This window comes from Eutrigla gurnardus (genome assembly GCF_963514095.1).
Source record: "Eutrigla gurnardus genome assembly, chromosome: 2".
Lineage (NCBI taxonomy): Eukaryota > Metazoa > Chordata > Actinopteri > Perciformes > Triglidae > Eutrigla > Eutrigla gurnardus.
This window is the reverse complement of record NC_139916.1, coordinates 20,297,941-20,322,986: the sequence shown is the minus strand read 5'-3', so window position 1 is coordinate 20,322,986 and position 25,046 is coordinate 20,297,941. Positions and strand designations below refer to the sequence as shown.

General features: G+C 42.9%; 4 protein-coding genes across 5 annotated transcripts; 3 read left to right on the top strand and 1 right to left on the bottom strand.

Moving 5' to 3' along the window:
- Positions 1 to 364: 364 nt before the first annotated feature.
- ndufaf3 (NADH:ubiquinone oxidoreductase complex assembly factor) lies at positions 365 to 3,279 on the bottom strand. The gene is made up of 5 exons (XM_084029560.1): positions 3,129 to 3,279; positions 1,527 to 1,722; positions 1,337 to 1,403; positions 974 to 1,074; positions 365 to 863 (listed from the first exon to the last, which is right to left on the bottom strand). Exons 1-5 carry the CDS (start codon positions 3,215 to 3,217, stop codon positions 756 to 758), a joined length of 561 nt encoding a protein of 186 aa, XP_083885686.1. The 5' UTR covers positions 3,218 to 3,279; the 3' UTR covers positions 365 to 755.
- Positions 3,280 to 3,720: 441 nt separating this feature from the next.
- Positions 3,721 to 12,395, top strand: nckipsd (NCK interacting protein with SH3 domain). 2 transcript variants are annotated; one of them, XM_084030691.1, is made up of 13 exons: positions 3,721 to 4,074; positions 4,890 to 5,002; positions 5,086 to 5,296; positions 5,638 to 5,713; positions 5,909 to 6,453; positions 7,167 to 7,337; positions 8,551 to 8,637; positions 8,749 to 8,887; positions 8,984 to 9,064; positions 9,679 to 9,807; positions 10,022 to 10,111; positions 10,191 to 10,363; positions 10,749 to 12,395. In XM_084030691.1, the coding sequence occupies exons 1-13, from the start codon at positions 3,904 to 3,906 to the stop codon at positions 10,971 to 10,973; spliced, it is 2,211 nt and encodes a 736-aa protein (XP_083886817.1). In that variant the 5' UTR covers positions 3,721 to 3,903; the 3' UTR covers positions 10,974 to 12,395. The 2 variants fall into 2 exon arrangements, with proteins under 2 accessions (XP_083886817.1, XP_083886816.1); XM_084030690.1 differs by having other exon boundaries at positions 5,906 to 6,453.
- Positions 12,396 to 13,387: 992 nt separating this feature from the next.
- On the top strand, positions 13,388 to 17,773 carry slc25a20 (solute carrier family 25 member 20). The gene is made up of 10 exons (XM_084034194.1): positions 13,388 to 13,503; positions 13,604 to 13,713; positions 14,294 to 14,386; positions 14,484 to 14,611; positions 14,702 to 14,792; positions 14,952 to 15,069; positions 16,060 to 16,132; positions 16,219 to 16,328; positions 16,450 to 16,574; positions 17,199 to 17,773. The coding sequence occupies exons 2-10, from the start codon at positions 13,609 to 13,611 to the stop codon at positions 17,259 to 17,261; spliced, it is 906 nt and encodes a 301-aa protein (XP_083890320.1). The 5' UTR covers positions 13,388 to 13,503; positions 13,604 to 13,608; the 3' UTR covers positions 17,262 to 17,773.
- Positions 17,774 to 18,186: 413 nt separating this feature from the next.
- Positions 18,187 to 25,042, top strand: prkar2ab (protein kinase, cAMP-dependent, regulatory, type II, alpha, B). The gene is made up of 10 exons (XM_084034126.1): positions 18,187 to 18,544; positions 18,748 to 18,780; positions 22,122 to 22,264; positions 22,490 to 22,596; positions 22,694 to 22,847; positions 22,943 to 23,044; positions 23,142 to 23,216; positions 23,310 to 23,375; positions 23,524 to 23,662; positions 24,215 to 25,042. The coding sequence occupies exons 1-10, from the start codon at positions 18,298 to 18,300 to the stop codon at positions 24,337 to 24,339; spliced, it is 1,191 nt and encodes a 396-aa protein (XP_083890252.1). The 5' UTR covers positions 18,187 to 18,297; the 3' UTR covers positions 24,340 to 25,042.
- The last annotated feature ends 4 nt before the right edge of the window (positions 25,043 to 25,046 follow it).

Here is a 25,046-nt window from a genome sequence, read left to right as displayed (position 1 = left end):
ATACCTTTAAGCACCAATCAGTGCCACGACTTCGAAGAAGCAGCAGGTGAAAGTAATCATGCAGCACCCTGCATGTGAGCGACGGGGATTTAAACATTTCAGACGGACGCCGGGGCCACGGAGGCAGATGATTAAAAGATGGATCCGAGTGATGTGGAGAGGATTTGCGGATTCTCTTATCTATGGGGGCTTATGGGTAGGACAAAGCCACTGAATGTTGTCATATGCTGCACACAGGCAGTGCTGCTGGAGGCAGACGCACAGAGTAAAGAGGATTACCCAAATGAAGGACAGCCACCACTGACACGTCAGGTTGAAGGCTGGACAAAAGATCTCTTTTTTTTTTTAAATATAGATCACTTTTATTTTTACGACAGTGACTCTTCCTTGTGTCTTTTAATATAATAAATATCCCATATTCCAAGAAAATACATTAAATTCATGACACGCGAGTTACTGTTTGTAGGGCTTTTAAATTGTAGATATATTACATACTAATAACAGTATTTCTATACAAGTACACTTAATTACAGTCTTTATGTGCCAGCTCACTGCTCAGATCTCTAGGTGACGGCCTTCGTCTCCAAAAGTAACAGTTGTAACCAAAACATAGTGGTTCTTCAGAGTCGAGTTTGTTCCTTTGGAAGCTTTGTGCAGAAGAAGAAGTAGAACCATCCCACGGGCTCGGGATCATTCATAAACCTCTAACCTCCATCTGCAGAAATCAGTCCTTGTTTCTGTCGACATCCAAACCTTTATTCCTCTCTCACCTCCAGCGCTGTGCTGAGGGGCGGAGGGATCAAACCAGCGGCCGCCATTCGTCGCTCGCTGGTCAGGAAGTTGAAGGTCGCACATGCATTTGGCTGCAAAACAGCAGAGATGAAAAAGAAAGACAGAACGGTCACTTAAATCAAAGTGAAGTGTTGTCGGAAGAACATATTAGCACTTTAGTGAGAAACTGAGGATAGGTTACCGTGTCTTGCACCTCTACAGCAATGCCTTTACGCTTGAGCAGAGCGAGGACCGAAGGGTTGATTCGTTCAGTACGTGCACCTGTGCCCAGCACAAGAATCTCTGCATAGAGAACCAGAAAACAAGTCAAATGACAACAGGCCTTTTCTTTTAGTAAATACACCCCATATAAACCCTGATAAGTGGAAAAAGTAGTGGAAAAACCTGAATAACTGCACGGAAAAACAGAATGAAAGCAGATGCTTCCATACAGGATACACCGATTTGATGATAATTATGTGATTCATAAAAATACCACTCGAGTGAATGTTTTTTGGAAGGCTGTTTAATGCACTTTATGTTGTTTGTGTGCTTTTTATTTTACCTATTCTTGGTTCAAGCATGTGGAAAAGTGAGACACTCTCTTCTGTAATGTCTTCATGACTGCCAACCTACAGAGAGAGAGAGAGAGAGATTTAAATCAATGCACACATATAGTTATTTAAATCTAATACAAGGCAGTACGTGACACAACACAGTGACACCTATGAAGGCAGTTTGGACATTGAGCTCACATTCCACTGGAGGATAGCAGGAGGCAGCACAGCACAAGGTCCAAACACCTTGTTGCCATCGATGTTGAACCCTCTGGAACTGTAGCTGTGGATCATGGCTCCACTGCCCGGCTCCTTCTGCATGATGGCCACCGAGGTACGTTGGTACATTTCATCATCACTGGGACCCAATCTATGTGAACGACACAGAGCTGGGCTGTACCAAAAGACAGGAGAGCTAATTAGAACCAATGCCATATTAAATACATTTCTATTATTTAGTTTTTATGGTGTAAAAAGAGCTTGTGACACGAAACAATCTATGTATCTGTGTCACTGGTTTCATCTCTGTAGATTCTCCATCACTTCACATTTCACAGAAACAGGCTTCACTGCGGGACTATTGCCATGTGGCCTGGTTTGAACGCCAACAATCTGATGCCAACCTCCTGACAGGGCTGACAGCCAGAAGCTTTAGGCCTGTTTCTGCAAAAAAAAAAAGATGCTTCCAAGAAATAAACAAAAAAGCTCTCTCGTAACTACAGACAGCACATTTTAGCCTATTCTTACACTTTGGAGCAAGTTCAGCAACATTTTGTTTCTGAGATGTGTTGCACTACGCTTTCAAATTAACTGCTGCCTCATGCTGCCGGAGCACTCGAGAGGTGACCCGGCATAAAGACAGAATGTAAGATCTGACTCCACCAGATGGAGCCAGAGATGCTGGCTGGTGTGCACATGAGCTTGGAGCTTCTTCTGAATGGGAATCTTGCCTTGGAAGATCCCGGGGAGCTCGGTGCGTGGATCGTGAGAGAGTCTCTTAGGAGAGCTAGAGTGAAACGGCAAAACCCTTGGTCTTTCCCTGACGATGTTTTTGTATGACAGAAACCTCTTATAAAATAGGTATGCTGGGTATGTTGAACTCGCTTTGTAGTCTCAGGTCTTCATCAGGCACACGGTACATATCACTAATGATATGCATGTAATCTAACAGATGACCAACCTGCAAAGCCATTGGCTGTATCTCAAGGCAACCATATTCACAAAACCATGCAGTAATCAATCACAGGAGTCTATCTGGAATGGGATGACAACAAACAAACAATAAAATAACAAAAGTATAATAATTTGTTGTTGTTTGTCTGTTATTCTCTCTCTCTCTCATCAGCATCATCATCATCATCATATTGTATTGCACTTTTTAACCTGTGATCAATGATACTTTGACCAAGTAATTAATTAATTGTTGAAAAATATAATGATAAAAACGAACATTAAGATGATGGTTAGCTGGATGGATGAGTAGATAAATAGATACTAAATCAGAACGTTTTTGTCATCCCATGACATGTGACAATGCGACTTGAAGTGTAAAGAACATGACCGTGATGGCTTTTAAACTATGTTTTTTTGTAATGGGAACAATGTACACATAAATATGACCTCAAACCAGCATTTCCTCTGCTGAACACAAATAAATTGTATTATAGCATCTCAAACTGTGATTGTAAGGGCGTTTTATAACAACCTGACTTTTCAATGTCCTCGTCCCCGCGGCTGCGACCCCTGTGGGTTTAAAGCTACAGTTTAAATGACAAGACTTGTATGGATTCATTATCATACCTGGAGAAAGCAGGCCCTGCCCTGGAGGAGAAGAGAAACCCCCGCGTTGATCTCTGAAGGAGGAATCTGGTACCAACAGCACTGGCCATGTTGACGGAGTTCACCAGCCGGCGGAGGTAGCGACACAAGCGGGGGACCGAGTTACGTGTAACACCAGCCGCTTGTTTCCGGTTTCCGGTTTATTGCGAGTCCCCTACAAGCTGATAATTTAATGTGACACAATTTACATTCATCACGAAAACATGCATTATATCGTGTTGAACAAAGGCATCACTGATAATAAAAACGTGATTGTTAAAGAGTAAATGTTATCTGATATCAGCGAATGCCGTACATTCAAATGTTTGTCACAAATTTGCCTCAAAAAGCGGCCAACTATGAATTATATAGCTATCAAAATCATGTCCCCTCCCCCAGTGTTTGATGATATTATATTATTATATTTTTAAGAAATCTAGTGATGACTGTAAAGCAGACCAGTTTAAGGATTAACGGTCGAGTTAATGCTCTGCTTTTGATTAAAATGTCTGGGGGCGTGTCCGTGAAGCAACAGCGCCCCCTGCGGTGTTTACCGTTAACAGTCACAGGTCAGATGATCCGAGAGGAGCAGCGACGTTGTAAATAGGCAGCGACGATCCACCGGGGCCATGCCTTCAGAGACTTTATAAATCACATCCAACAGAGCAGACGTTTATCCCTCAGAGGCTCCTCAACAGCCGACACGGGGACTCTGGCTGCTTCGGTTCATTTCGGCGCGTCAAAGTGTTATTAAAGTATGTACCGGTCTCTGTACGCCTTCCGATCCGCGGAGCCCAACTCGCTGCACTTCGCGGCCGGAGAAAGCTTCCTAATCCTGGAGAGGAGCAACAAACACTGGTGGCTCGGGTCCCGCTGCAGCTCGGGGGAAACGGGCTACATCCCGTCGTCGTACATCGAAAAAATACAGGTAAACACCGCCCTCTGAACTGGCTGTTTTTGTACTCTGGTCCCGGTGAATACAAGCGGGGACCGTGTCGCATCCCGAGGTGAGGAGGAATCCGGTGAGTGCGTAGCAGCGTTCAGGGGGATTGATGGGATCCCGTGTAGTAACTGTACTATATGTGCTGAAGCTCACTGCTGATAGAAAATGCACGCTAGCAGAAGAAGCCATAAATTATTGGAAAGGTTGCATTATGTAGAGACATGGCCGTCAGCACTGCAGCTGCTCACTGCGACAGAGAGGGGATGTAGGAGAGGAGTCAGGAAAGGATGATGTAGACTAGGATACGAGACGGGACGGATCCAAAGACCGGCAGGACCGAAACAGTTACAACTCACCTGCTCCCGTGACTATATCTCTTATTTTTATTATCAAGAATCATCCTCAACTGTCCTTGTTATTGTTGAACAAGTGGCTTTTTGCTCCCAGTTAGCTTTTCTCTCTAGACACACCCACATGTGCTCTGCAGTCCGGATCCCCACAGTGAACTAGTCAGAGCATGTGTTTGGTGGACAGACTAGGAATGCTCCCTTTTTGTCTCTCTCTCTCCCTCTCTCTCCTGTTGATAATGACACTGGCTGTGAAGGTTTAATGAGCCTGAATGTGAGGCCTTGCTGAGCCTGTGTGACACTGGCTTAAAAAGTTGTTGTTTTTTTTGTTTGTTGGATAACCGCCCTAGTTTCTTCCTGCCTGGAGTCACACATGCCCCACAGCCTCCAGCCTGTTACACTTTGTTTAATAAGTATGTTAATGATGTTGACTTTTTGTTCTTTCTCTTGTAGGCTCCAGAGCAGGATGATGTGTTGCAATCTATCGACAGAGCGATCGAAGGAATCCACAACGTGGCCTTAAAGAATGGAGGCAAATACAATCTGGAACAGAGAGATGTTCTGCAGTGAGTTGAAAATGCACGTTATGAGATAATCTAGGGATTCGGGCGCGTTGAATCATGTGAATCATTGTTCTCTTCTCTGGCAGGAAGTTGATCCATCACAGAAAGGAGACGCTTGCGCGACGAAGTTCCTCATCCACTGGTCACAAACAAGGCCTCCCATCTTCCAGCAGCGAAATCTCTCTCAGTCACACTCCTCCTCCACCGAACGGCCTTAACCGAGACTACGGACGACAGGGGAGCGTGCCGTTATCAGGAAGCGTGGACAACATACAGGCAGAACAGAGCTTTTATCAGGTAGCATAGACATGTTTAACATGCAGGCATGTGATATTTGGAGAGGTTATATAAATTATTTATGAGCAGAAATGGTCATCTCTGTCTTTCCTGTCTCCTTGTCCCTTTTCTTCCTGTAATTGCAATTTGAAATGATTAATTCTCAGTTTGTAAACATGCTTAGAGCTTACGGCCCCAGCTCTCAAATCTTTCCAGCCGGGGATTAGAAAAGGGTTTAATTCACATACAGGTCAAAAACACAGCCCATTAGGATTAAAACCTTCAACCGGTCATCCTGATTTCACCCAGGAATGCTACTCTGACAGCAGAGGCAATTAAATATGGTAATTTGGCTCCTGCAGGTCCCTCCTCAGCCTCGACGTGCGGCTCCCATCACCCCGCCTCCCCCCGAGAAACAGCGGAACGGCAGGCGTCCAGGTGAGACGCCGGAGAGCAGAGGACACATGTTTCTACTCACAGCATCGCTTACACGTTTCTTACACTCTCAGTGATCACAGTGCTGCATGATTTGCTGCTGATGCTACCTTCACAAACACACTCTATTCTTAGTCAGGTCACTCCTGTTCAGTCTCCTCTCGGTAACTGGAGCTCTCGATCTCTCTTTCTCAGCAGAGCCAGATGTCCCCTCCAGAGGGTCCTCCCTCCCTCCGTCCCCTGCACCCTCCCTCTCCATCAGCACCACCTCTTTAGATTCTGGCTCCTCCCACTCGATGGTCTCCTCTGATGTCAGCTTGCCAAGTGTTTCCAGCACCCCCCCTCCCCCCGTGCCGTCCCGCGTGAAGCCCTCTGCGCCGCCTCCAGACGTGCTTCCCCATGACCCCCCTCCTCAGCCGGCTCCCGCAAAGAAGAGTCCGGCTCCGCAGCCTCCCCAGCTCACCCCTCCTCCTTCACAGCCCGCTGTGGAGGAGCAGCCGGAGAGCGAATGGCCTGTTGCCCCCCCGTCTGTCGCTGAAAGCCCTCCTGGCAGTCCCACAACGCCTGAGCCAGTTCCCATGACTATCGGGGCTGAACTGATCGAGCTGGTCCGGAAGAACACGGGCCTGAGTTACGAGCTGTCGCGAGTCGCCGTCGGCGTGGTGGTCGGCCATCTGCAGACGGCCCTCCCTCAGGCCTCCTCTGATTTGGAGCGAGTTCTCCTGTCGCTGGTGGGGAGCAAGGTCAGAGTTGTTGTCATTACGTCATGTGGATTCAGCGTCCTGGAGCCGGCTAAAAGGAGAAAGCCGGTGTCGGTTAGAGTTACAGTCTTCATTTAGCTGACATTTCTCAGAGGCATTTTGAGACGCAGTGCTGTCAGAGTCAGATGCTCATTTCCTGTTTTCATGTCTGACAAAGCTTGAACTGAACTGCTGATCCGGCAGACATTCCTGTTTCTTCCTGTGAGGATTCTGGGTGTAAGGTGGTTATTAGTGGTGTCTTGTGTCCTGTATTTACACGGTGACACGTGTGCACATCCCGACCCTGCTCGTCCAATTATAAGTTACTCAGTGGTGAATTAGGGGGTTTCTTCAGTGTGCTTTTAGAAAGGGAACACTGACCGGCTGTAGTTCGGATGACTTTCAAACCTACAAGTGTGTTATTCTTTAGTACTATAGCCTCTTCTGAAGCATCGCCAACTATGCTGCCTGCATGCAGACACTCTATTATTGAGCAGAGAAGCATCCAGTATGATACACACAAACGTTTAAAAACAGCGGTATCATCCTTTTAAAGCTGCTGTCATCAATATATATTGATATTATTAATGGATGAGTATCACCAGGCCTAAGTTCAGCACTTCCTTTCCATGTTCCAGAGTAGAACATGTTCCTCTGTACTGGTATTTCTAGTTGTAGCAGAAACCGGTGTGTCATCGTGTGTTCCGTCTCTGTAGGATTTGAGTGCAGCGCTGCCGCGAGGTCAGGTGTGTCACGATGAACAGAGGCTGGAGGTGATATTCAGCGACCTCGCCCGCCACCGGGATGATTCTCAGCAGCGGAGCTGGGCGTTGCATGAGGACCATGCTCTCATCGCCTGCTACCTCGAGGAGCTGCTGAAGATACTGGTATGATGCACTGTTCTCTTTTCTAGAGAAGACAGATGGGGATCACGTCAGACACTAATATGTTCCTCTTAAATTTACACATTTGAACCCATTCACTTCCCATTCATTCTGATCCAGCTCTCTCTTGCCCAACACACATTTGAGCCAGAGTTGAATCTACTGAAGCAACTGAACCAATTGTTAACCAATTAAATAGTTTTCAACCTTTTGAAACATAGACTGTATATAACAAGTGGTCCACGCTGTAGACCCGTGATCCGTGAGACTGTAAGAAACACAGACTTCTCATAGACTTCTAAGTCGGACTTCTTTTTGCAAGTGGAGGATTCGCCCCCTGCTGGCTATTAGACAGAATGTCAGTTCAAGGCACTTCCGCATTGGTTTCACTTCCAAGACCCAGAGGTTGCTGTCTAAACACATCTACATGCCAATTAACCTGCAAGTCTTTAGAATGTGGGAGGAAGCCGAAGAACCTGGAAGGAACCCACGCTAACACGGGGAGAACATGCAAACACACTTTCAAACTCGGGACCCCTTTTGCTGCGACGGTGCTCACCACTAAACCACGACACCCACTTCACACCTACACCGCGGTGTGGAAAATTGGTCACCTGTTTCCAGGTTTTCCAGGATGTGTTGTAATGTTAATAATAGTCTACAGGGGGTGTTTTCTGAAGTGTTAAGAGATGTGACTGAAGTGCAAAATGAACTGTTTCAAGTCAAATTAAAAAGTTAAAACAAATTAAAAAGTTAAAACTTTTAAAAAAAGTATAAAAGGAGGTGACACAGTTTCAGTGAGAGTTGGAAAAAGTATTAAGCCACTAATTCAACACACGGGTTGGTGAGTTGCTATCACTGCTCTCTCCTCATCATTAGGATACAGACAGTTTCCTCCAGATGAAACTGTGATGTGAGCACAGGACCCGTCCAGCTGTCCTGCTGTAAATACCAGACATGTTTGATGGGATCAGAACGGCTCAGACGACTTAACAAATCCAACAGTGTGGTTCAAGTCCGAATCTGTAAACGCTTCAGGCTGCCAAATAGTCTTTGTTGGCAGTGTGTCCACCACCTTGGGGATGGGATGTCCACATGAGATGTTAATTGGCTCCATAGTCCTCCAACGACCAAGACTGACGCACAGATGGGGAAGTTACATATTTATGATGTTCCATCGTTACTTTGCACCTAAAAGCGGTTTACATTTTTTCAGACTGATGCAGATCCAGAGGTGTGTAAGAGGATGTGCAAGTCCAACCACTACGAGAATGTGCTGTCTCTGGTTTCATACTATCAGATGGTAAGACATTATACTAACCACATGTTTTATGAGGGATGTGAATGAGTGATTTGAACAAATATGTACATTTAGTTGACGTTGGCTCATTGTTGCCATCATGTGACCGTGCAGGAGCATCGCGTGGCTTTGCGGCTGCTGCTGCTCAAAGTGTTCGGGGCGATGTGCGGCCTGGATGCTTCTCTCATCTCCACCCTCCTCAACTCCATCCTCCCTATGGAGCTGGCCAGGGACTTACAGAACGACACACAAGGTGAAAACTTTTCGTTTTCTCTTGTTTATCCATGATATTCCCAAGACTTAATAATGACCGTGATTACTCTTTTATGGTCTGTTTGTCTTTCCTCAGAGCACCAGAAGATGTGTTACACAGCGTTGGTGCTTACTATGATCTTTTCAATGGGTGAACAGGTGCCATATCATCACTACGGTATGGTATATAGTTGGAATATTTTGTTTTCAGATACAATCCTGTTTATTCCTATTTAAATGCAGCAGTAATCACTTCTGACTGTGACAATGATTACATTTGTGTCCCAATTACCCAGGTGGAAATGTATTCATGCATAACATTTGTTTGGAGTTATAAAATACAAGACATTTGCAAATTATTCCAACTTCATCCGCGACCGTATATATATATATTTATATATATATATCAATAAACTCTCGGAACAATTCCGTCTTTAGTCCCTTCCTCTCCTAATGACCACATACGTTGCTTTCCTGTCTATTGAGAGAGATGAGGTCTTGTAGGAAACAGGGAAGCTGTTGTCAGGTGACCTATTTATTAAGTCTGCTGTGTTATATATTAAGCAGCATATAACATGTATATTGTACCTCTGTATATAAGGTTATGTACTCAAAAACAGCATCACTGATGACCAATCTTGATTCTCATAAAACAATGGAAAATCACTTTGTGTTTAGCTTCATGACGATGCATTTTTCACTTTATCAGATCATAAAAGGCTTTTCCTCATCAGGATGTTTGACATGCGTGCATTTAAACGTGTCTTCTTTAATTAATCTCCCTGCTTTCAGAACACTTGAATGCTGACTTTGTTCAGTTTCTGCTGGGTGTGGTTGAGGACGGACTTCCGTCCGATCCCACAGAGCAGCTGCCTGACATCTTCCTGAACCTGCTGCTGGCCTTCAACCTGCACCACACAGGTGAGGAAAGCTGCCGAGGACCCCTTTGACTTCTCTTAGCAGGAAACTAATAACATTAAATATGGCTGCATTCCATTTATTGTTACCAATTCCAGGCTGTCTCGCTACTCGCTATTAGCAACACATTCTTTTGTGTCTCCTGGCTCATTTCACCTACAAAAGAGCGTTTACTTTTTGTCATTAATACTTTTTGTGTCTTGTTTGTGTCACTCAGCGCCTGGCAGCAATGTGATCATGCAGGAGCTGACCAAGAAAAATCTAAAGATCCTGTCCGAGAAAGTTCTGCTGCTTCTGAATAGAGGCGGTAAAATACCACCGACTGAGATATTTTCTGATTCTGCATCCATGCCTTCTGTCTGCTGACATTGTCACTCATTCTCCAGACGACCCCGTGTGCATGTTCAGTCACGCCCCGCCCGCGCCGCACTCGGTGCTCAAGTTCCTGCAGGATGTTTTCGCCAGCCGAGAGACTGCTGACATCTTCTACCGCACTGACATGATGGTGATGATTGACATCGCCGTTCGACAAATATCTGACCTTTCACCCGGTGACAAGGTGAGAACTGGATGCATACTGGCATCATAATTGCTTTGGTAACACTGGATATTTGCACAGCTAACAGACATGTAGCAAAGGAAATATGGGATTTTAATGTCAGAATGTGCAGAAGATATGTGGCTTGTGGAAAAATGGGTCCAGTGATGAATTTAGTGACTATGGAGCAAAAGAAGTGGTCATACTTTGTGTTCATGTTCACTTCTATTATCATATTCAATGGACAGGTATGAGAGAGGTACCAATCTTCTCATCTCACTCCCGGCAACGAAGCGAATACGTGTTTTTCCTTACAATGTTAAGCTATTTCTTTAATGATACCTGCTAAATCAACAGCTTGTAAACATTGCTGATGATGATCTGCTCTCTTGCCCTCCCCGTGAAGCTGAGGATGGAGTATCTCTCGCTCATGCACTCCATTATACGCTCGACGGACTACCTGGAGCACCAGCACCGCCTGTCTGACCTGCAGGGGGCGCTGCAGAGGATTCTCAGGGAGGAGGAAGATCCAGGAGAGGATGAAGGGAGCGCTACAGCGAAACAGATGGATAAGCTAATTGTACAGCAGATCTACAAGGAGTTCCCACAGATCTGTGAAAACCAGGACTAAGTCTCTCCGATTCATGCTCACACTGTAGTCTGCTCCTGTCTACCGAAGGGAGGTACAATAAAGCTTGAAAGAAGAAAAACTGACATTTAATGGGACGCCCTGTATTCTGTGCCAGCCTGCGCTGAGAGAAGCTCATCAGTTTTGGCAATGTTTTCTTGGACTTGTAGTCCATGGCTGCAGCATTCATCTGAGGTTGATCTCCCTTCTCTAATTAATTTTATTTGAAAAATGCGCGTTTTCCCGCTGTGGTGATCAGACAGAAACAGTTTTGCAATTGCACACAAACCTTCTGAGGTTTTTAGTTAAACAATAGCCAAACAGGTGAAACATTGAGGCCATTTCACAGTGAATCCCTAGCAATAATCATAAAAATCATACAATGACTAACTGTATGTACTCATAGTATTTTGAATAAAAACACCAACCGCAACTATGCCATATCCTAACCAGAACATATTTTAAATAACTTGATTTTAGAGCAAATTCAATGATTCTGTAGGAAAAAAGACAGACTTGAAGTCATGTTACAGATAAAGGTGCCATTATTTGACCTGTTGTGAGAATACGTTATGTGCTTCCCGTGTAGTGGGACCAAACTACTGTGCGTTACTTTATTCATTCAACTGACTCCCTCTTTTATTCACCCTTCCATTCATCATTGTTAGAATTCAAGTCAAATAGAACATGTTGAACAAGTTTACTGTCGCGTGAAGAAAAGAAAAAAGCACACGATGACTCGTGTGTTATCATTACTAAGCTTTTAGCTGAGTAACTCGCTGCTACATATCGAGTCTGCTGTGGCTCCGCCTGCAGTTTTTCCTCAGTCTGGTACTTTTGTCTCCTAACTGCTTTTCAACTGCTTTTTCTAAGATGATCACTCTGTACTTACATATGCAACGATCCTCTCTAGTCTGTATGCTGCATTCACGTTAAAAACAAACCGCGCTGCAATAAGGCTTTACATGGCAACTTGTGACATCGCTGTAATATACCGAGTCTTGGCTGAGAAATGTGTTCTGCAGTTATCATCACTGAAGATAATACATTAGTCGGATGATTTCCTGTTATTACCTGATGCTCCTGTTAAAAAGCTAACAATGGAGGGGGCATTTACTTTATCTCGTCGTGTTTTTAATACTTTAACAGTGTACCTTTTCCTTGTTTCTTCACCATGATGTTGTGTTTGGTGTTCTCCCATCTTACACTTTAACATATCTGTTTTTATCCCTGGCATGGGCACCCCATCTGGAGATGGTAAATGCTATCCAGAAGTGATATTGGTCTTTGGTTCATGTCTGAGCGTCCATCTGTTGATCATTTGTGTGTCTGTTTACAGTGAGTGTAAGAGAGGTGGGGGTCTCTTCTTTCCATGATTGCCATTGTCTGCAAAAGTGTTATAATTAAACTAATAAAGCTATATTTTAACAGTGGAAGTGGTTGGATTGGTTGTTGTTGTTTACGTGACAGGACATTTTTGGTAAGTTTACAACACAATAAAATATTAACTCTGAGTTTTGGGAACATGTTGTAGGTCACGCTGCTACAAGCAGAACACAACAAGCCCGGAGTGAGTTTTTACCAGCGGTGTTTGAGTGGCAATGTAGACCAGGGTATCTGGAAATCAACCTGGAGGTTCACCATCTCATGACACTAGACTGGCTGTTCTTCACTGGATCTCCTCATTCAATAAAATACAAATGCATTTCCCTTTAGACACTTGGTATTTACAAACCACAGTGAAATGCTAGTGTAGGCTTTTCTCAAGCTTTGTAAAACTCAGAGAGACTATCTCTCCTGACTTCCCATCGTGCTTGCACTGCAAAACATCCTGTTCCATTCAGTAAGGGATGAGATTTGGTGGGTGAACAAACGATTTGACAAAGTTACCACAACTGTAGTGTCTAAAAGTTAAAACTCAAGTCCAGTATTTTAAGAATTTAACTTTTAATTTTATAATTTAGTTTTATTTTTCTAAATAATAAAGTTTAATTTTAAATGTATATTAACACATTTAAGAATTTAACTTAATAATTCAGTTTTATTTTTCTAAATAAACACAAATAAAGTTTAATTTTAAATGTATATTAACACATTTAAGAATTAAACTTTATAATTTATTTTTATTTTTCTAAATAAACATGAATAAAGTTTAATTTTAAATATATATTAACACATTTAAGAATTAAACTTTATAATTTAGTTTTATTTTTCTAAATAAACATGAATAAAGTTTAATTTTAAATATATATTAACACATTTAAGAATTAAACTTTATAATTTAGTTTTATTTTTCTAAATAAACATGAATAAAGTTTAATTTTAAATGTATATTAACACATAATTAAATAGGTAACAAGTTTTCCCACCCCGTGAACAAAAGTTCACAGTTTCCACCCGGACGCCAAAGAGAGACGCACCAGAGTACAGCTGTGTTGCGTTTGGACCGCTCCGGGTGAATGTGGGTGAAAGGTCCTATCCTTCGGAGTGACAGCAGCGCACAAACATACCTCACAGAGACACCGTCGACCAGGTAACAAGTTGTCTCTTGATTCTGTGAAATGTTTGCGGTGTGTTTGACTTCGCTTGTGTTTATTTCCGGTGTCGCTTTCATCCACTCTGTTGTGTTTTAGTCAACATGTCCAAACAGCCGCAGCCGATCAGCCCGATGAAGAACTTCTTCGCTGGAGGGTTTGGAGGCATTTGCCTCGTCTTCGCTGGACATCCGCTTGACACCATTAAGGTGATTATTGCGCTCTGCGTCTCTCACTTACGGTAGTTAAAGTTGCTGCGGAGAGATCGGCACATTTGACCCACATTCACTCTGTTACATGACTCAGCTCCCTGAGGGTGATGTGACCTGCTGCATACGGAGGTCTCACCTGGATGCAGGAATGATGCCCTCCATTATTATTGTCTTAGACCTCCAGAGATCAGATCAACTAATCAGGCTAACAACTTATCAGACTGTATATTGGATGTGATTGCAGTCCAGAAATGCCAGTATTTATCATATGTATATGATCACTATAATGTTTCCTTCTTACTTCACACTTTGGACACAATTATTTTAAACCTGTATTCCTTCTGGACATTTGTAAGTAGAGTCAACTGCAAACATAGCACAACGCTTTATCACCTTAAATGGTAATTATCAGGTTTGCAAACTCTAACTCTCCATGTTCTCTGTAAATATTGGCCTTATGCATAATCTGGCGTGTAGTCAGTATTCAAACTCGCCCCTCAGGTGCTGTTTGTGCAAACTGTCAGGCTGCACAAAGTGAGGTCCATTGTTCAGTAGTGCATCCTCTTCCCTCCCTCAGGTGCGTTTACAGACGCAGCCCAAACCCAAACCTGGGGAGAGCCTCTTGTATGCTGGGACCCTTGACTGTCTTAAAAAGACTTTGGCCAAAGAGGTGAGCCGCCTTGATTTCTGCAATATATTAGATCAAATATTGTCCAAAATGTCCTCCCTCCATGCTGATGTTTCCTTGCCATCGTCATCCCTCACAGGGCATGAAGGGACTCTATAAAGGCATGGCGGCCCCGATCATTGGAGTCACACCCATGTTCGCTGTCTGCTTCTTTGGGTTTGGAATGGGCAAGAAACTGCAACAGAAAACCCCAGATGATATCCTGACGTAGGTGTCAACGTTGCTCCGCCGTCCTGTTCGTTTAAATGTTACAAATGCTCTGTGGGTGATAATGTATACGTACCCTGTCTCCTGCAGGTATCCACAGCTGTTTGCTGCAGGAATGTTGTCTGGCGTGTTCACCACAGCCATCATGGCTCCTGGAGAGCGCATCAAGTGCCTCCTACAGGTCAGAGGTCATGTGTTTGTACAGATATCAGGATCCAATCATTTTATCCTCAGTACTGAATAATGGCAGATTCCATATGCGAGAATTAAATGACTGTGTGTGTGTGTGTGTGTGTGTGTGTGTGTGTGTGTGTGTGTGTGTGTGTGTGTGTGTGTGTAGATCCAGGCATCAACAGGAGAGGTGAAGTATGCAGGACCAATGGACTGTGTCAGACAGCTGTACAGACAGTATGGGATCAGAGGAATCTACAAAGGCACCGCTCTGACGCTCATGAGAGGTGCTGCTTTACTCTGATGGATACATATTTAAACCTGAGCACTGCATTTGCTGGTGCATTGTTGCATTTCTTGGCATGTTCCCCCACACATGAGTAGTGTGAAACCATCAGTAAGACTGCGCTTCGTGTCTCACATGTAACCGAATGTTTGCACAAAAGCAGGGAACCATTTCCGTAGTGGTCAAAAACCACTGTGTAATAGCTGTGTAACGCCTCGTCGTGGCTGCAGAGGGAGCTGTTTGAAGTCTCAGGTCATGGAGCCCACTCCTCATCTCTTCTTGAGGCCTGCAGATTGAGGCTACATTAGCGCTAATAGCATAACACACCTGACTGTCCAACAGAACTTTAGGTGGCCCAGTTGCATTGTGGGTAATGCAGGAAAAGTAAGAAGAATGCATGGAATAAAAAAGAAGATATCTCTGGTTCTGCTGCATCTGCATGACCTTTTTTTAAACTGACCATCGTGAGTCCAAGATTGTTATTGAAGTGCAACGCTAACTCGCTGGATTATACAGTTTTATTAACGTGTCGTATGTCATTTTCATCATCATCCGGCTTCAACTTGTGGCCGCTCGCCTATTTTCGTGAGGATTTTGACGCCTCTCCTTGGTGTATTCAATAACATTCTGAAGCGCTGCTTCAGTTAAAGCACAGATGATTTGGACGTTAAGAGCCCAATAACTTTTCTCAGGTGCTTTGAAGACGTATCAAACTTTTGTAACAGTGTTTGTAACTGTGACTACGTTTGAGGTCATTTTTTATGAAGTGGTATCATCACAGGGTTGTTATCATAGTGTCCCAGCGAATGTGTGTTCCTGTATTAACAACACATTATGTAAATGTTGGTCTCGATGTCGAACCAGCTTTTTCTTTCAGGAGAAGTACCGTACGTTTAGATAGAAACATTCACGTGTAAACATTTAGTTATTGATCAATTTGCTGTAACTCTATCTGAAGCTGAAGTCACTCTTTCTTTGTTTTGTAACTCAGATGTTCCAGCGAGCGGGATGTACTTCACATCCTACGAGTGTTTGAAGAACGCCCTCACACCAGCAGGAAAAAGGTAAATAATAGTTTCCTTACAGTATTCACACTAATCTGCTATTTGAAAACCTTTGAGTGGTTGAATGTGTTGTCTTCTCCCTCCAGCCATAATGACCTCAGCATTCCCAGTGTGCTGTTTGCGGGGGGGATGGCTGGGATCTTCAACTGGGCCGTCGCAATTCCAGCTGACGTGCTCAAGTCTCGCTTCCAAACAGGTTTTTAAAAACAAATAGTTTTTGTTGCTAGTACGAGTATCTTTGCAGGTTTTTATCTTGTCCTTATGTTTTACAACCAGGTTTGGCTTTAAAAATGTTTTCTGATGAATCTCTCCGTCAGCTCCTGAAGGAAAATATCCTAACGGTTTCCGAGACGTTCTGCGGGAGCTGATCAGAGAAGAGGGCGTGCGTTCTCTGTATAAAGGCTTCAACGCTGTCATGCTTAGAGCTTTCCCTGCCAATGCAGTGAGTTCACTTCACTTATTCCTCCATTTTAGTCACACTGTGAAAGGCTCAGAGGTGCTGTATGCTGTATTTTACCAAGTCATGAAAATGTAATGCAATTTTACAAAAAAAACTCACTAGCAGCAGCAGAATGTGGAGGCACTGTTAGATGACATCAATACTACTACTAGATCGTGTTGAGTCCAATCACTACACAGATCGGTAGTTACAACATACAAACGGTCTATAAAATATCACCAATTTGAATAATTTCAAGTATTTTTTTCTGCATTTCTACCTTTTATTTATAGTAATCGACACCTCAATCAGTTGATTAATTACTCGTCTGACAGAAATATAATCGGTTGTTTAATTAAGAGAAATGCCAACATTTAAATGAAATAGTTTGTCTCATGTGATCTCAAATTGAATTTGATTTGGACTGTGTTCGGAGGTCATCGTCGGCTGTAGGAAAGCATGATGGCCATTTTTACTCCTATCTCATATTTAACAGACCAAAGAAGATGATTGATCAATTCTGAAAAGTTAGAGAACAATTAAAATAATAATGTACATTTTGTCAAGGAAAACAAAAGGCTGTGTTAAAAATCTGTCATTCATTCCATCCTTTTTTTTCTTCTTCAGGCTTGTTTCTTAGGTTTTGAATTCGCAATGAAGTTCCTGAACTGGCTAGCACCAGACCTGTGATGAAGACTCAGCAAAGTGTTGAACACAACACTCACTCACTGAATCACCAAGAGATTTTAACAGTTTTCCAATGATGTGCTTGATTTATCTTTGAAATCTTGTGGTACCGTAGAGCGTGTGGATCATTCAGACCTGCAGAGGGATCAGACCCGTGATCACTTGGTACGCAAACGTATAAAACACACGGACAGTCAGAGAGCCGAATGTTCTCACTCCTCTTTGTTTTACTCATTTTCTTTTCCGTGTTATTTTTATATAAGAACGGGGGTGAACATGCCGTGCCTTACCTTGTGTTATCTGCAAGCAGGTGCACATATCAGGGAAAAGGTGCTTTATGTTTTGTTCAAGCTGTCTGCTTGCTGTGAGGTCACCCTCTCTCCACCCAGTGACCACCGACGCTATAGCTACACTTTCTTTGTGTTAATGTGAAATTTTGAGAGTAACCATCATGGGATAGATTGAGCATTATATGAATGTCATAATGTAAAGAAATAATAAAATATATACATAATCCATATTTTTTTCCAAATTCCCTTCTTATTTGGATTGTTCTTGACTTTAAATGTTTAACCAAGTGATAATAAACTGGGTGATAATTCATATAAAGTACAATGTGTAGAAGTATTTCAAAAATATTCCAAATGAAAAGCCACTTGCACTTTTTAAAATGATCTGATGGTTTATTACTGCAGGTTTTTAACACCACCAGTCTGACTTCCAGGATAAAAGTCTCTCTCTCTCTGTTTCTTTGCCAAATCAAGTGCTGATCCGTAATCCATCGGACAGCCTAACATGTGATGTGAAGTCCTGATCAATACTTTCCGACAGAGCGTGCTAAATAAAGGAATCAATAAGCTGTTGAAAAGTGTGTGTGTGTGTGTGTGTGAGAGAGAGAGAGAGGGGGTGGAGGAGGAGTCAGTTTGCTTCGTGTAGAAGTATGTGTATAACATCTGTGTCACAAGCCGACGCTTAGACTTGATCTCCACATTCATTGTGAACTATCAAAGTCCAACCGGTGACCCCCAGGAGCCGCGCGATGGGTGCTGTGGAGATCCCGGCCGGGCTGAAGGAGCTGCTGCAGGGATACACCGTGGAGGTGCTGCGCCGAGGCCCGCCGGACCTGGTGGAGTTTGCCGTGCAGCATTTCACACGGATCCTGGAGAGCCAGAGAGACCAGCAAAAGGCCAAGGAGTGCAGCGAAAAACCTGAACCGAGAGGAGTCACCTTTGAAACCAAGTCCGATCAGCCGAGACAGGTGGACGAGGAGGAGGAAGTCGTCGTTAGTGAGTCTGCTCTCTCCAAATGAAAAACTTTAAAAACAAATGCTGTTTTGTAAATGAAATTGTGCACAAGTAAAAAAATAAATCACATCACATGCGTCACAGGAAAGGTAGAAATAAAGAATGACGACCTGCCAAATGCATTAATAGATGCGTGAAATCTAATACGTCCACCTCTCTCTCTCTCTCTCTCTCTCCCCGCGCAGAGCGTCCCACCAGTAAGAGTCGCAGAGTTGCAGGTCAGTAACCGGATGTGTGCGATGATGTATGAGGGATTCTACCGACATTAAACTTATTGATTTAGCTTTAATTTAGCAAATCTGTCAACATACATATTTAACTGTTCAAAATGTGTATTGGTCCATCTCAGGCAACTACATGTTTTAGAAGGCTTCAAAGTGAATGTGCGTTTTTCTCAGTCCTGTTTCAAAAACAAGCATTATTATAAGCATTTCAACGAATGCATTTGCATGGTTGAAATAATTGATATTTGTGACAAATGGAGGCAAATTGTACTTTTACTTTTTTTTAAATAACTATTTTTTCTCTTTTAAAGCAGACCTGAACCCCAAGGTTTATCCATTTTTTCATCATGCAATTAATAAAGAATTAGATAAATGATGGACCAAACATAATTATAATAATAACAGTGGTTTATATTTATTTTTTTAGTAAAAAAAAAACATTTCAGCAACAGGAATGAACATTATGGAACAGAAATAAGTGTCTGTGTGTGTGTGTGTGTGTGTGTGTGTGTGTGTGTGTGTGTGTGTGTGTGTGTGTGTGTGTGTGTGAGTGTGTGTGAGTGTGCAGGTGGGTGTGAGATTTCTCAGTGATACTATGCCAGTGGATCTCAATGTGGGGTTCTGGTACCACCAGAGGTCCTTCAGGGGGTCCAGGTGTCCCCAGATTAATGGTCAAACTTCAATATTATCCAGAAGTGAACACAATTAAAGAATGTAGAACAATGACTGTTCTGATCTTAATTCCACTGATGTCTCTACCGACGAAACAGACAGTCAAGAAATTCTCAACAAAATTATAACAGAACAAAAAAATAACGTATTCTATACTTCTTCACAGTGAAGCAGATAGACAAAGAGGGAGAGTGGTAGAGCTAGGGGACCACACCATTGTGGGAGTTTCTATCACCTGTGCAGCACAGGTTCTCTCCATCTTAGGGACGTATGATAACAAAGACAAAAAGCCAAAGATATTATACAAGTCAACTACCTACAACCAACTTCATGGAAACAATCTTGCCTGATCGTTTCTAAGAAGCACTTTGTAGTCTGGCCCAGATTTCTTTCTCAATCTCCATGTGACGACCTGTGACTGGCCTCTGGGGTGGCATGATGGGAGATATTGAAGATATTGGTGAATGAGGTTCATTGTGTCTAAGTTTTATCTTAAGTTTCCTCTTAAGAAAGTTCCTCAGAAAAACCTACGGCGGATTCATGACGCTTTCTTAAACACTAAAACAAGGTGCCGATTGTGCGCTCTGGAGCGAGTACGCGCGTAACGCTGATTGAACGACACCTCCGGGGGAGTGTGAGGGTTGGTGAATGGTGTCATCAACCAGGGGCCAGGGCAGAGCCTCCATCTCATAATACAATAAGTCATTATGGGAATAGAGCCCTGTTGTTGGGATGTGAGCCATGCGTCTCCAGCTCCTTGTTGGAGGCGCATAGAACTGTTTACTTAATGTGTTAGTGTAGGGTTTTGTTTTGTTTAATGAGGCCATCATGCTTTGTAATATAATGAAAATAATCAATGATCAAGATTATAAATGATACAAATATTATTGTAATTTAAATCCTTATACAACTGTAGAACTGAAGAAAACGCAAGAACCAATTATTTTTGCACAAACATGTCAGCACCCAAATGTGCGTAGGCCTAAGTGTGCTTTTAAATGTTGGTAGGATTTGTTCCTCTCACATAAGAGAACATCAGTGAATGCCAGAATCTTCGTGAAAAATGCATAATTGGGGTTTAAAAACAAATTTCTTAATTAAGCTTGGTGAATGAGGCCCATATCCTGAAACAGGTACCAACGTATGTCTTCACGGGCTGGCCAGAAATTTTTTTTGACACCAATTCTCTGCATACAACGGACCTCAACATGTGTTTCACTTGTATCTGTGATGACGCCAGGATACGGGTCACCTTCGTACGTCAGCACGCACCGTTTGCCAACAACTTCAGGACTTTAATCAGTGAACCCAGTGAACTTCTGTGGCTGACGGAGCGGAGGCTGCAGGAGCCGTGGGAGTGTGCTGTTGATGACTGAACTTGAAAAGATTTGCATTGAAGCAGTTGCAGCTCAGATTGTAGTGCATTGTCGCGCACAAGCAGCTGACATCCCTGTATGTCAGTTCTCCATTGGCTAGGGTCACTGCCATCCTCATAGTGGACAGAACTGGTGGCACATCTTTGGGCATCCCCAAAAAACAACTTGATTGTTGTGTCTGTCTTTTGCAACACAGCAAACAGCTCTGTGGCATTAGGAATATCTTTCCTTATAGTGGCCAGACTGCAGCCCTCCTCTTCAGGGCCCCTCCCACACCATCCGGGGCACCTTCCCACCTCAAAGAAGTTCCACGTTCCAGCATTGAACCCTTGTCTGAACAGCTCAGTACAAAACAGGGGAAAAGGCCGTCACTGTAAAAATGGAAACCTCTAGATTTGCACTCTGTAAGTAATGAAGCACTGGTGACAAAAGTGCTGCTGGTGAGTCCTTTGCCCTGAGGGGGACACTGTGCAGAAGGACATTGGGCTGGAGGATGTGTGCACATAGAGGACCCCCGTGTGCAGTGTTGCCTGCTGGTGTGATGCTGTGAACAGCCTGTGCTGAGCCTTTCTGTGCTGTACTTGCAGAGGTCATTCTCTGAGAAAATCAACATGAATTAAGCATCCATGTTTGATGTTGTAAGAGTGTCTTTTAAACTTATGCAGCAGCAGGTTGAGCTGTTCAATACTGTTCAGTACTGTACGCTACTCAGTCCTGTTACTCATATATGAGTTACTGAGAGTAACAGGACTGAGTTTTTAGCATGGAATGAGCAAATACACAAAAATAGCACAGCATGTGGACACAGAGCACAATGTAGTGGTTGAGCAAATAAACAAATAACATCTAAGAAATAATTTAGGTAACAGAACTGTACACTATTAATGACACCCTCAGTCAGATATAAAATATCATATATATGATATATATGATGGACTTTTTGGATATTAAATGCATGTAAAGCAGAGATGGGATATTGAGTCACACAAAAATGTCAGATAAATACGATTTCTGAAGGATATTAATGATTATATTGCAGGGTAAAGTGTAGAGTCAGAGGATGGAGACAAGCCATTTTTGAGTGTTCTAGGTAATTTATTTTAATGTTTGAAATTATATTTCTTAAATTTGCTATTGGACCAATGTGCAGGACACTTTGCTTAATAATAAAATGTATGTTACATTTACAGTCATGCATATTTCTACATGTAATGTCCTGGGGACGGAAATGGCACTCATTGGGTAGAATCCCTCATATATGAATGTGTGGTGTTTGCTTTGCTGCAGTTTGTGCAGAGGCGTACAACCCTGACGACGAAGAGGACGATGATGAAGCAGAGCCTCGGGTGGTGTACCCCAAAACCGACGTGCAGCGGCGCAGACTTCAGGACGCATGCAGAGACATTTTACTGTTTAAAACGCTGCAGCAGGTAGGCCATATTAAGTTTGCCTGAACTTCTTGTCTTTGTGAGGACACTCACTGACATAATGCATTCCCTTACCCTAACTTTAACCATCACAGCTACATTCCTGACCCCTGACCTCAACCTGTTTCTAACCTGAACCCTAAAACAAAGACTGAACACTCAGACAGGCCAAACATGTCCTCTCTTTCCAAAAATGTGTCCTCACTTTCCTCGCTTCGTGTCCTCCAGGAGCAGTTCTCTGAGGTTCTGGACGGCATGTTCCAGGTGTTGGTCAAACCTCAGGAGCACATCATCGATCAAGGAGACGATGGAGACAATTTCTACGTCATTGAGAAGTGGGTTTGTTTTTATAAATGTTCTAACTAGATGAGGTCTTGTCAGCCTTATAATGACTTCTACTGCGCGTCTTTCCGTCTCTCGTATCCTTTCCAGGGGCGTTTATGATATTTTGGTGCAGAAAGACGGCGCAAATGTGTGTGTGGGAAAATATGACAACAAGGGCAGTTTTGGCGAGCTGGCTCTCATGTACAACACGCCGCGAGCTGCCACCATCGTTGCAACCGAGGAGGGCGCCCTGTGGGGCCTGGTGAGTCCCACAAAAGGATCACAATCTCAAATAAAAAGGAGAATTAGAGCTGAAGTAAAACCCCAAGTGTTTGTGTTTGTTTGATGCTCTTTCAGGATCGAGCCACGTTTCACAGACTGATTGTTAGAAATAATGCGAAGAAGAGGAGGATGTATGAGGCCTTCATAGAGTGTGTTCCTCTTCTGAATTCTCTTGAGGTTTGTATCACATATTTTCTTGTGGGTATTTGGACATTGAGTCACCTTCAACTTGAGGTTACTTGTTTCGTTATGTTGTTTTTTTTCTTTTCATAAGCTCTCTGAGAGGATGAAGATTGTAGATGTTTTGGGGGTGAGAGTGTTCAAAGATGGAGACCGCTTAATAATGCAGGTACAGTGTTACATCTGTCACTGTGTACGTGGCTCTCTTTGTATTAATCCACAACAGATTTATGAATGTTTCTGCTGCTTTCCGTACTTGCAGGGGGACGAGGCCGACTGTTTCTACATTGTGGAATCAGGAGAGGTGAAGATAATGATAAAAAGCAAAGTGAGTGTGGTGAATGTTATAGCAAAATGGTTCTAATTAATCTCCTTGATCTGTGAATATGATTGTTTCTTTGCTATTCAGTAGATAGAATATTTTATTCTTGTGTCTGATAATGTGTACTAAATGTACCTTCTATGTCCTGATACAGACGAAGGCAGGTCAGCAGGACAACACAGAGGTGGAGGTGGCCCGCTGCTCTAGAGGGCAGTATTTTGGGGAGCTGGCACTTGTCACCAGCAAACCTCGCGCTGCGTCGGTATACGCTGTGGGAGACACCAAATGTTTGGGTGAGACTCTAGTTTGTTTGTCATTCTTCATGTCAGTGTAACGGCACATGTAGCAGAGACCCAGGCCAACGTAGTAACTCATAATGTATATCCAGCCAGGGGACGTTTCATCAGGTGGAACAGCACAAACAGCCTGGAGGGAAATAAGCAATGTGTGTCATGGTGTCACAAGCTTAGCTCCGCCTCCTCACATCTAAAATCAGTGTCACAGCTTTGCCAACTCTCACACTTGTCTCGTTTCTAAAGCGGTGCAGTTCACAGTGGATTACAGAGTTTAAATTCTGAAGGAGGCGGATTGGACAAATCAATACAATCAATCTGGATCGCTGCTGTTTAACTGTGATTAAAAACATATCACTTATACTCAGGATTTAAATATATTTCAAATATACCATTTCATATACTGTATTCCTTTTTAACCACTGGTTTGACATCATATTCATCCATGACAGCAAGTTTACTTATTGAAACACGCGGCTGAGTTTGTAGGGAACCCCAATAATGGCAAGACTTACAATGTAAATCACAGCACTCTCTTCCATTCTCTTTCAGTAATTGATGTCCAGGCTTTTGAGCGTTTGCTGGGACCCTGTATGGACATCATGAAGAGAAACATTACCCAGTATGAAGACCAGCAGGTGGCACTTTTTGGCTCCAGTGCAGATTTGAAACATTAGGACACCCAATTGTAAATTAAAGCAGCATTTAAATACATAGTGAACTTCCCCCTTGAGGTAAATGTAAATTACAGTTCTCCGTTTTATATTCAGTCACATGTGTTGTCCTATAACAGTCGGACTCAGGATGGTCAGTGTTCGGCTGCATTAATCTCAATATCTTGTCTTGTTTTGTCGATGCTTTCTTCCTCTTTGTGCCCAAAATGCCCACATTACCCACAAAGCAATGTGAACACCAACAGCTTAGTTGGAGATTTAGGTGCATTATGCTAGCAGCAGCTAATGTATCCCCAAGCAGAAATGAGGGCTAAGTAACAAAGGTCTGGTTAGCGCACTTATTTCTATCTGCACATCTCAAGAGCCTTAGCTTGAGCCCATCAAATTCAAATACATTGGAACTAAGTATTTTTTTTGGATATATGAACAAGTGATATGATGCACAATTCAATCACCACTTAAGTTTCCAAATGATATGTAAAATGTTTTAGAATTGCTTACCTACACAGAATTGATGTGCTGTACCACTTGGCATGCTATTAAAAACCCTTCTGATGTTGTCTTAACCTTTTGTTGTATGGTGATATGTAACTTGTTTTTAGTAACTGGCATGTTATTAAACAGTATTAAAGTGAGTGAAATCACTTTAATACTGTTAGCCTGTTAAAAATGAACATTCTTACCAAATAAAAATCATGACAAAAGAAATA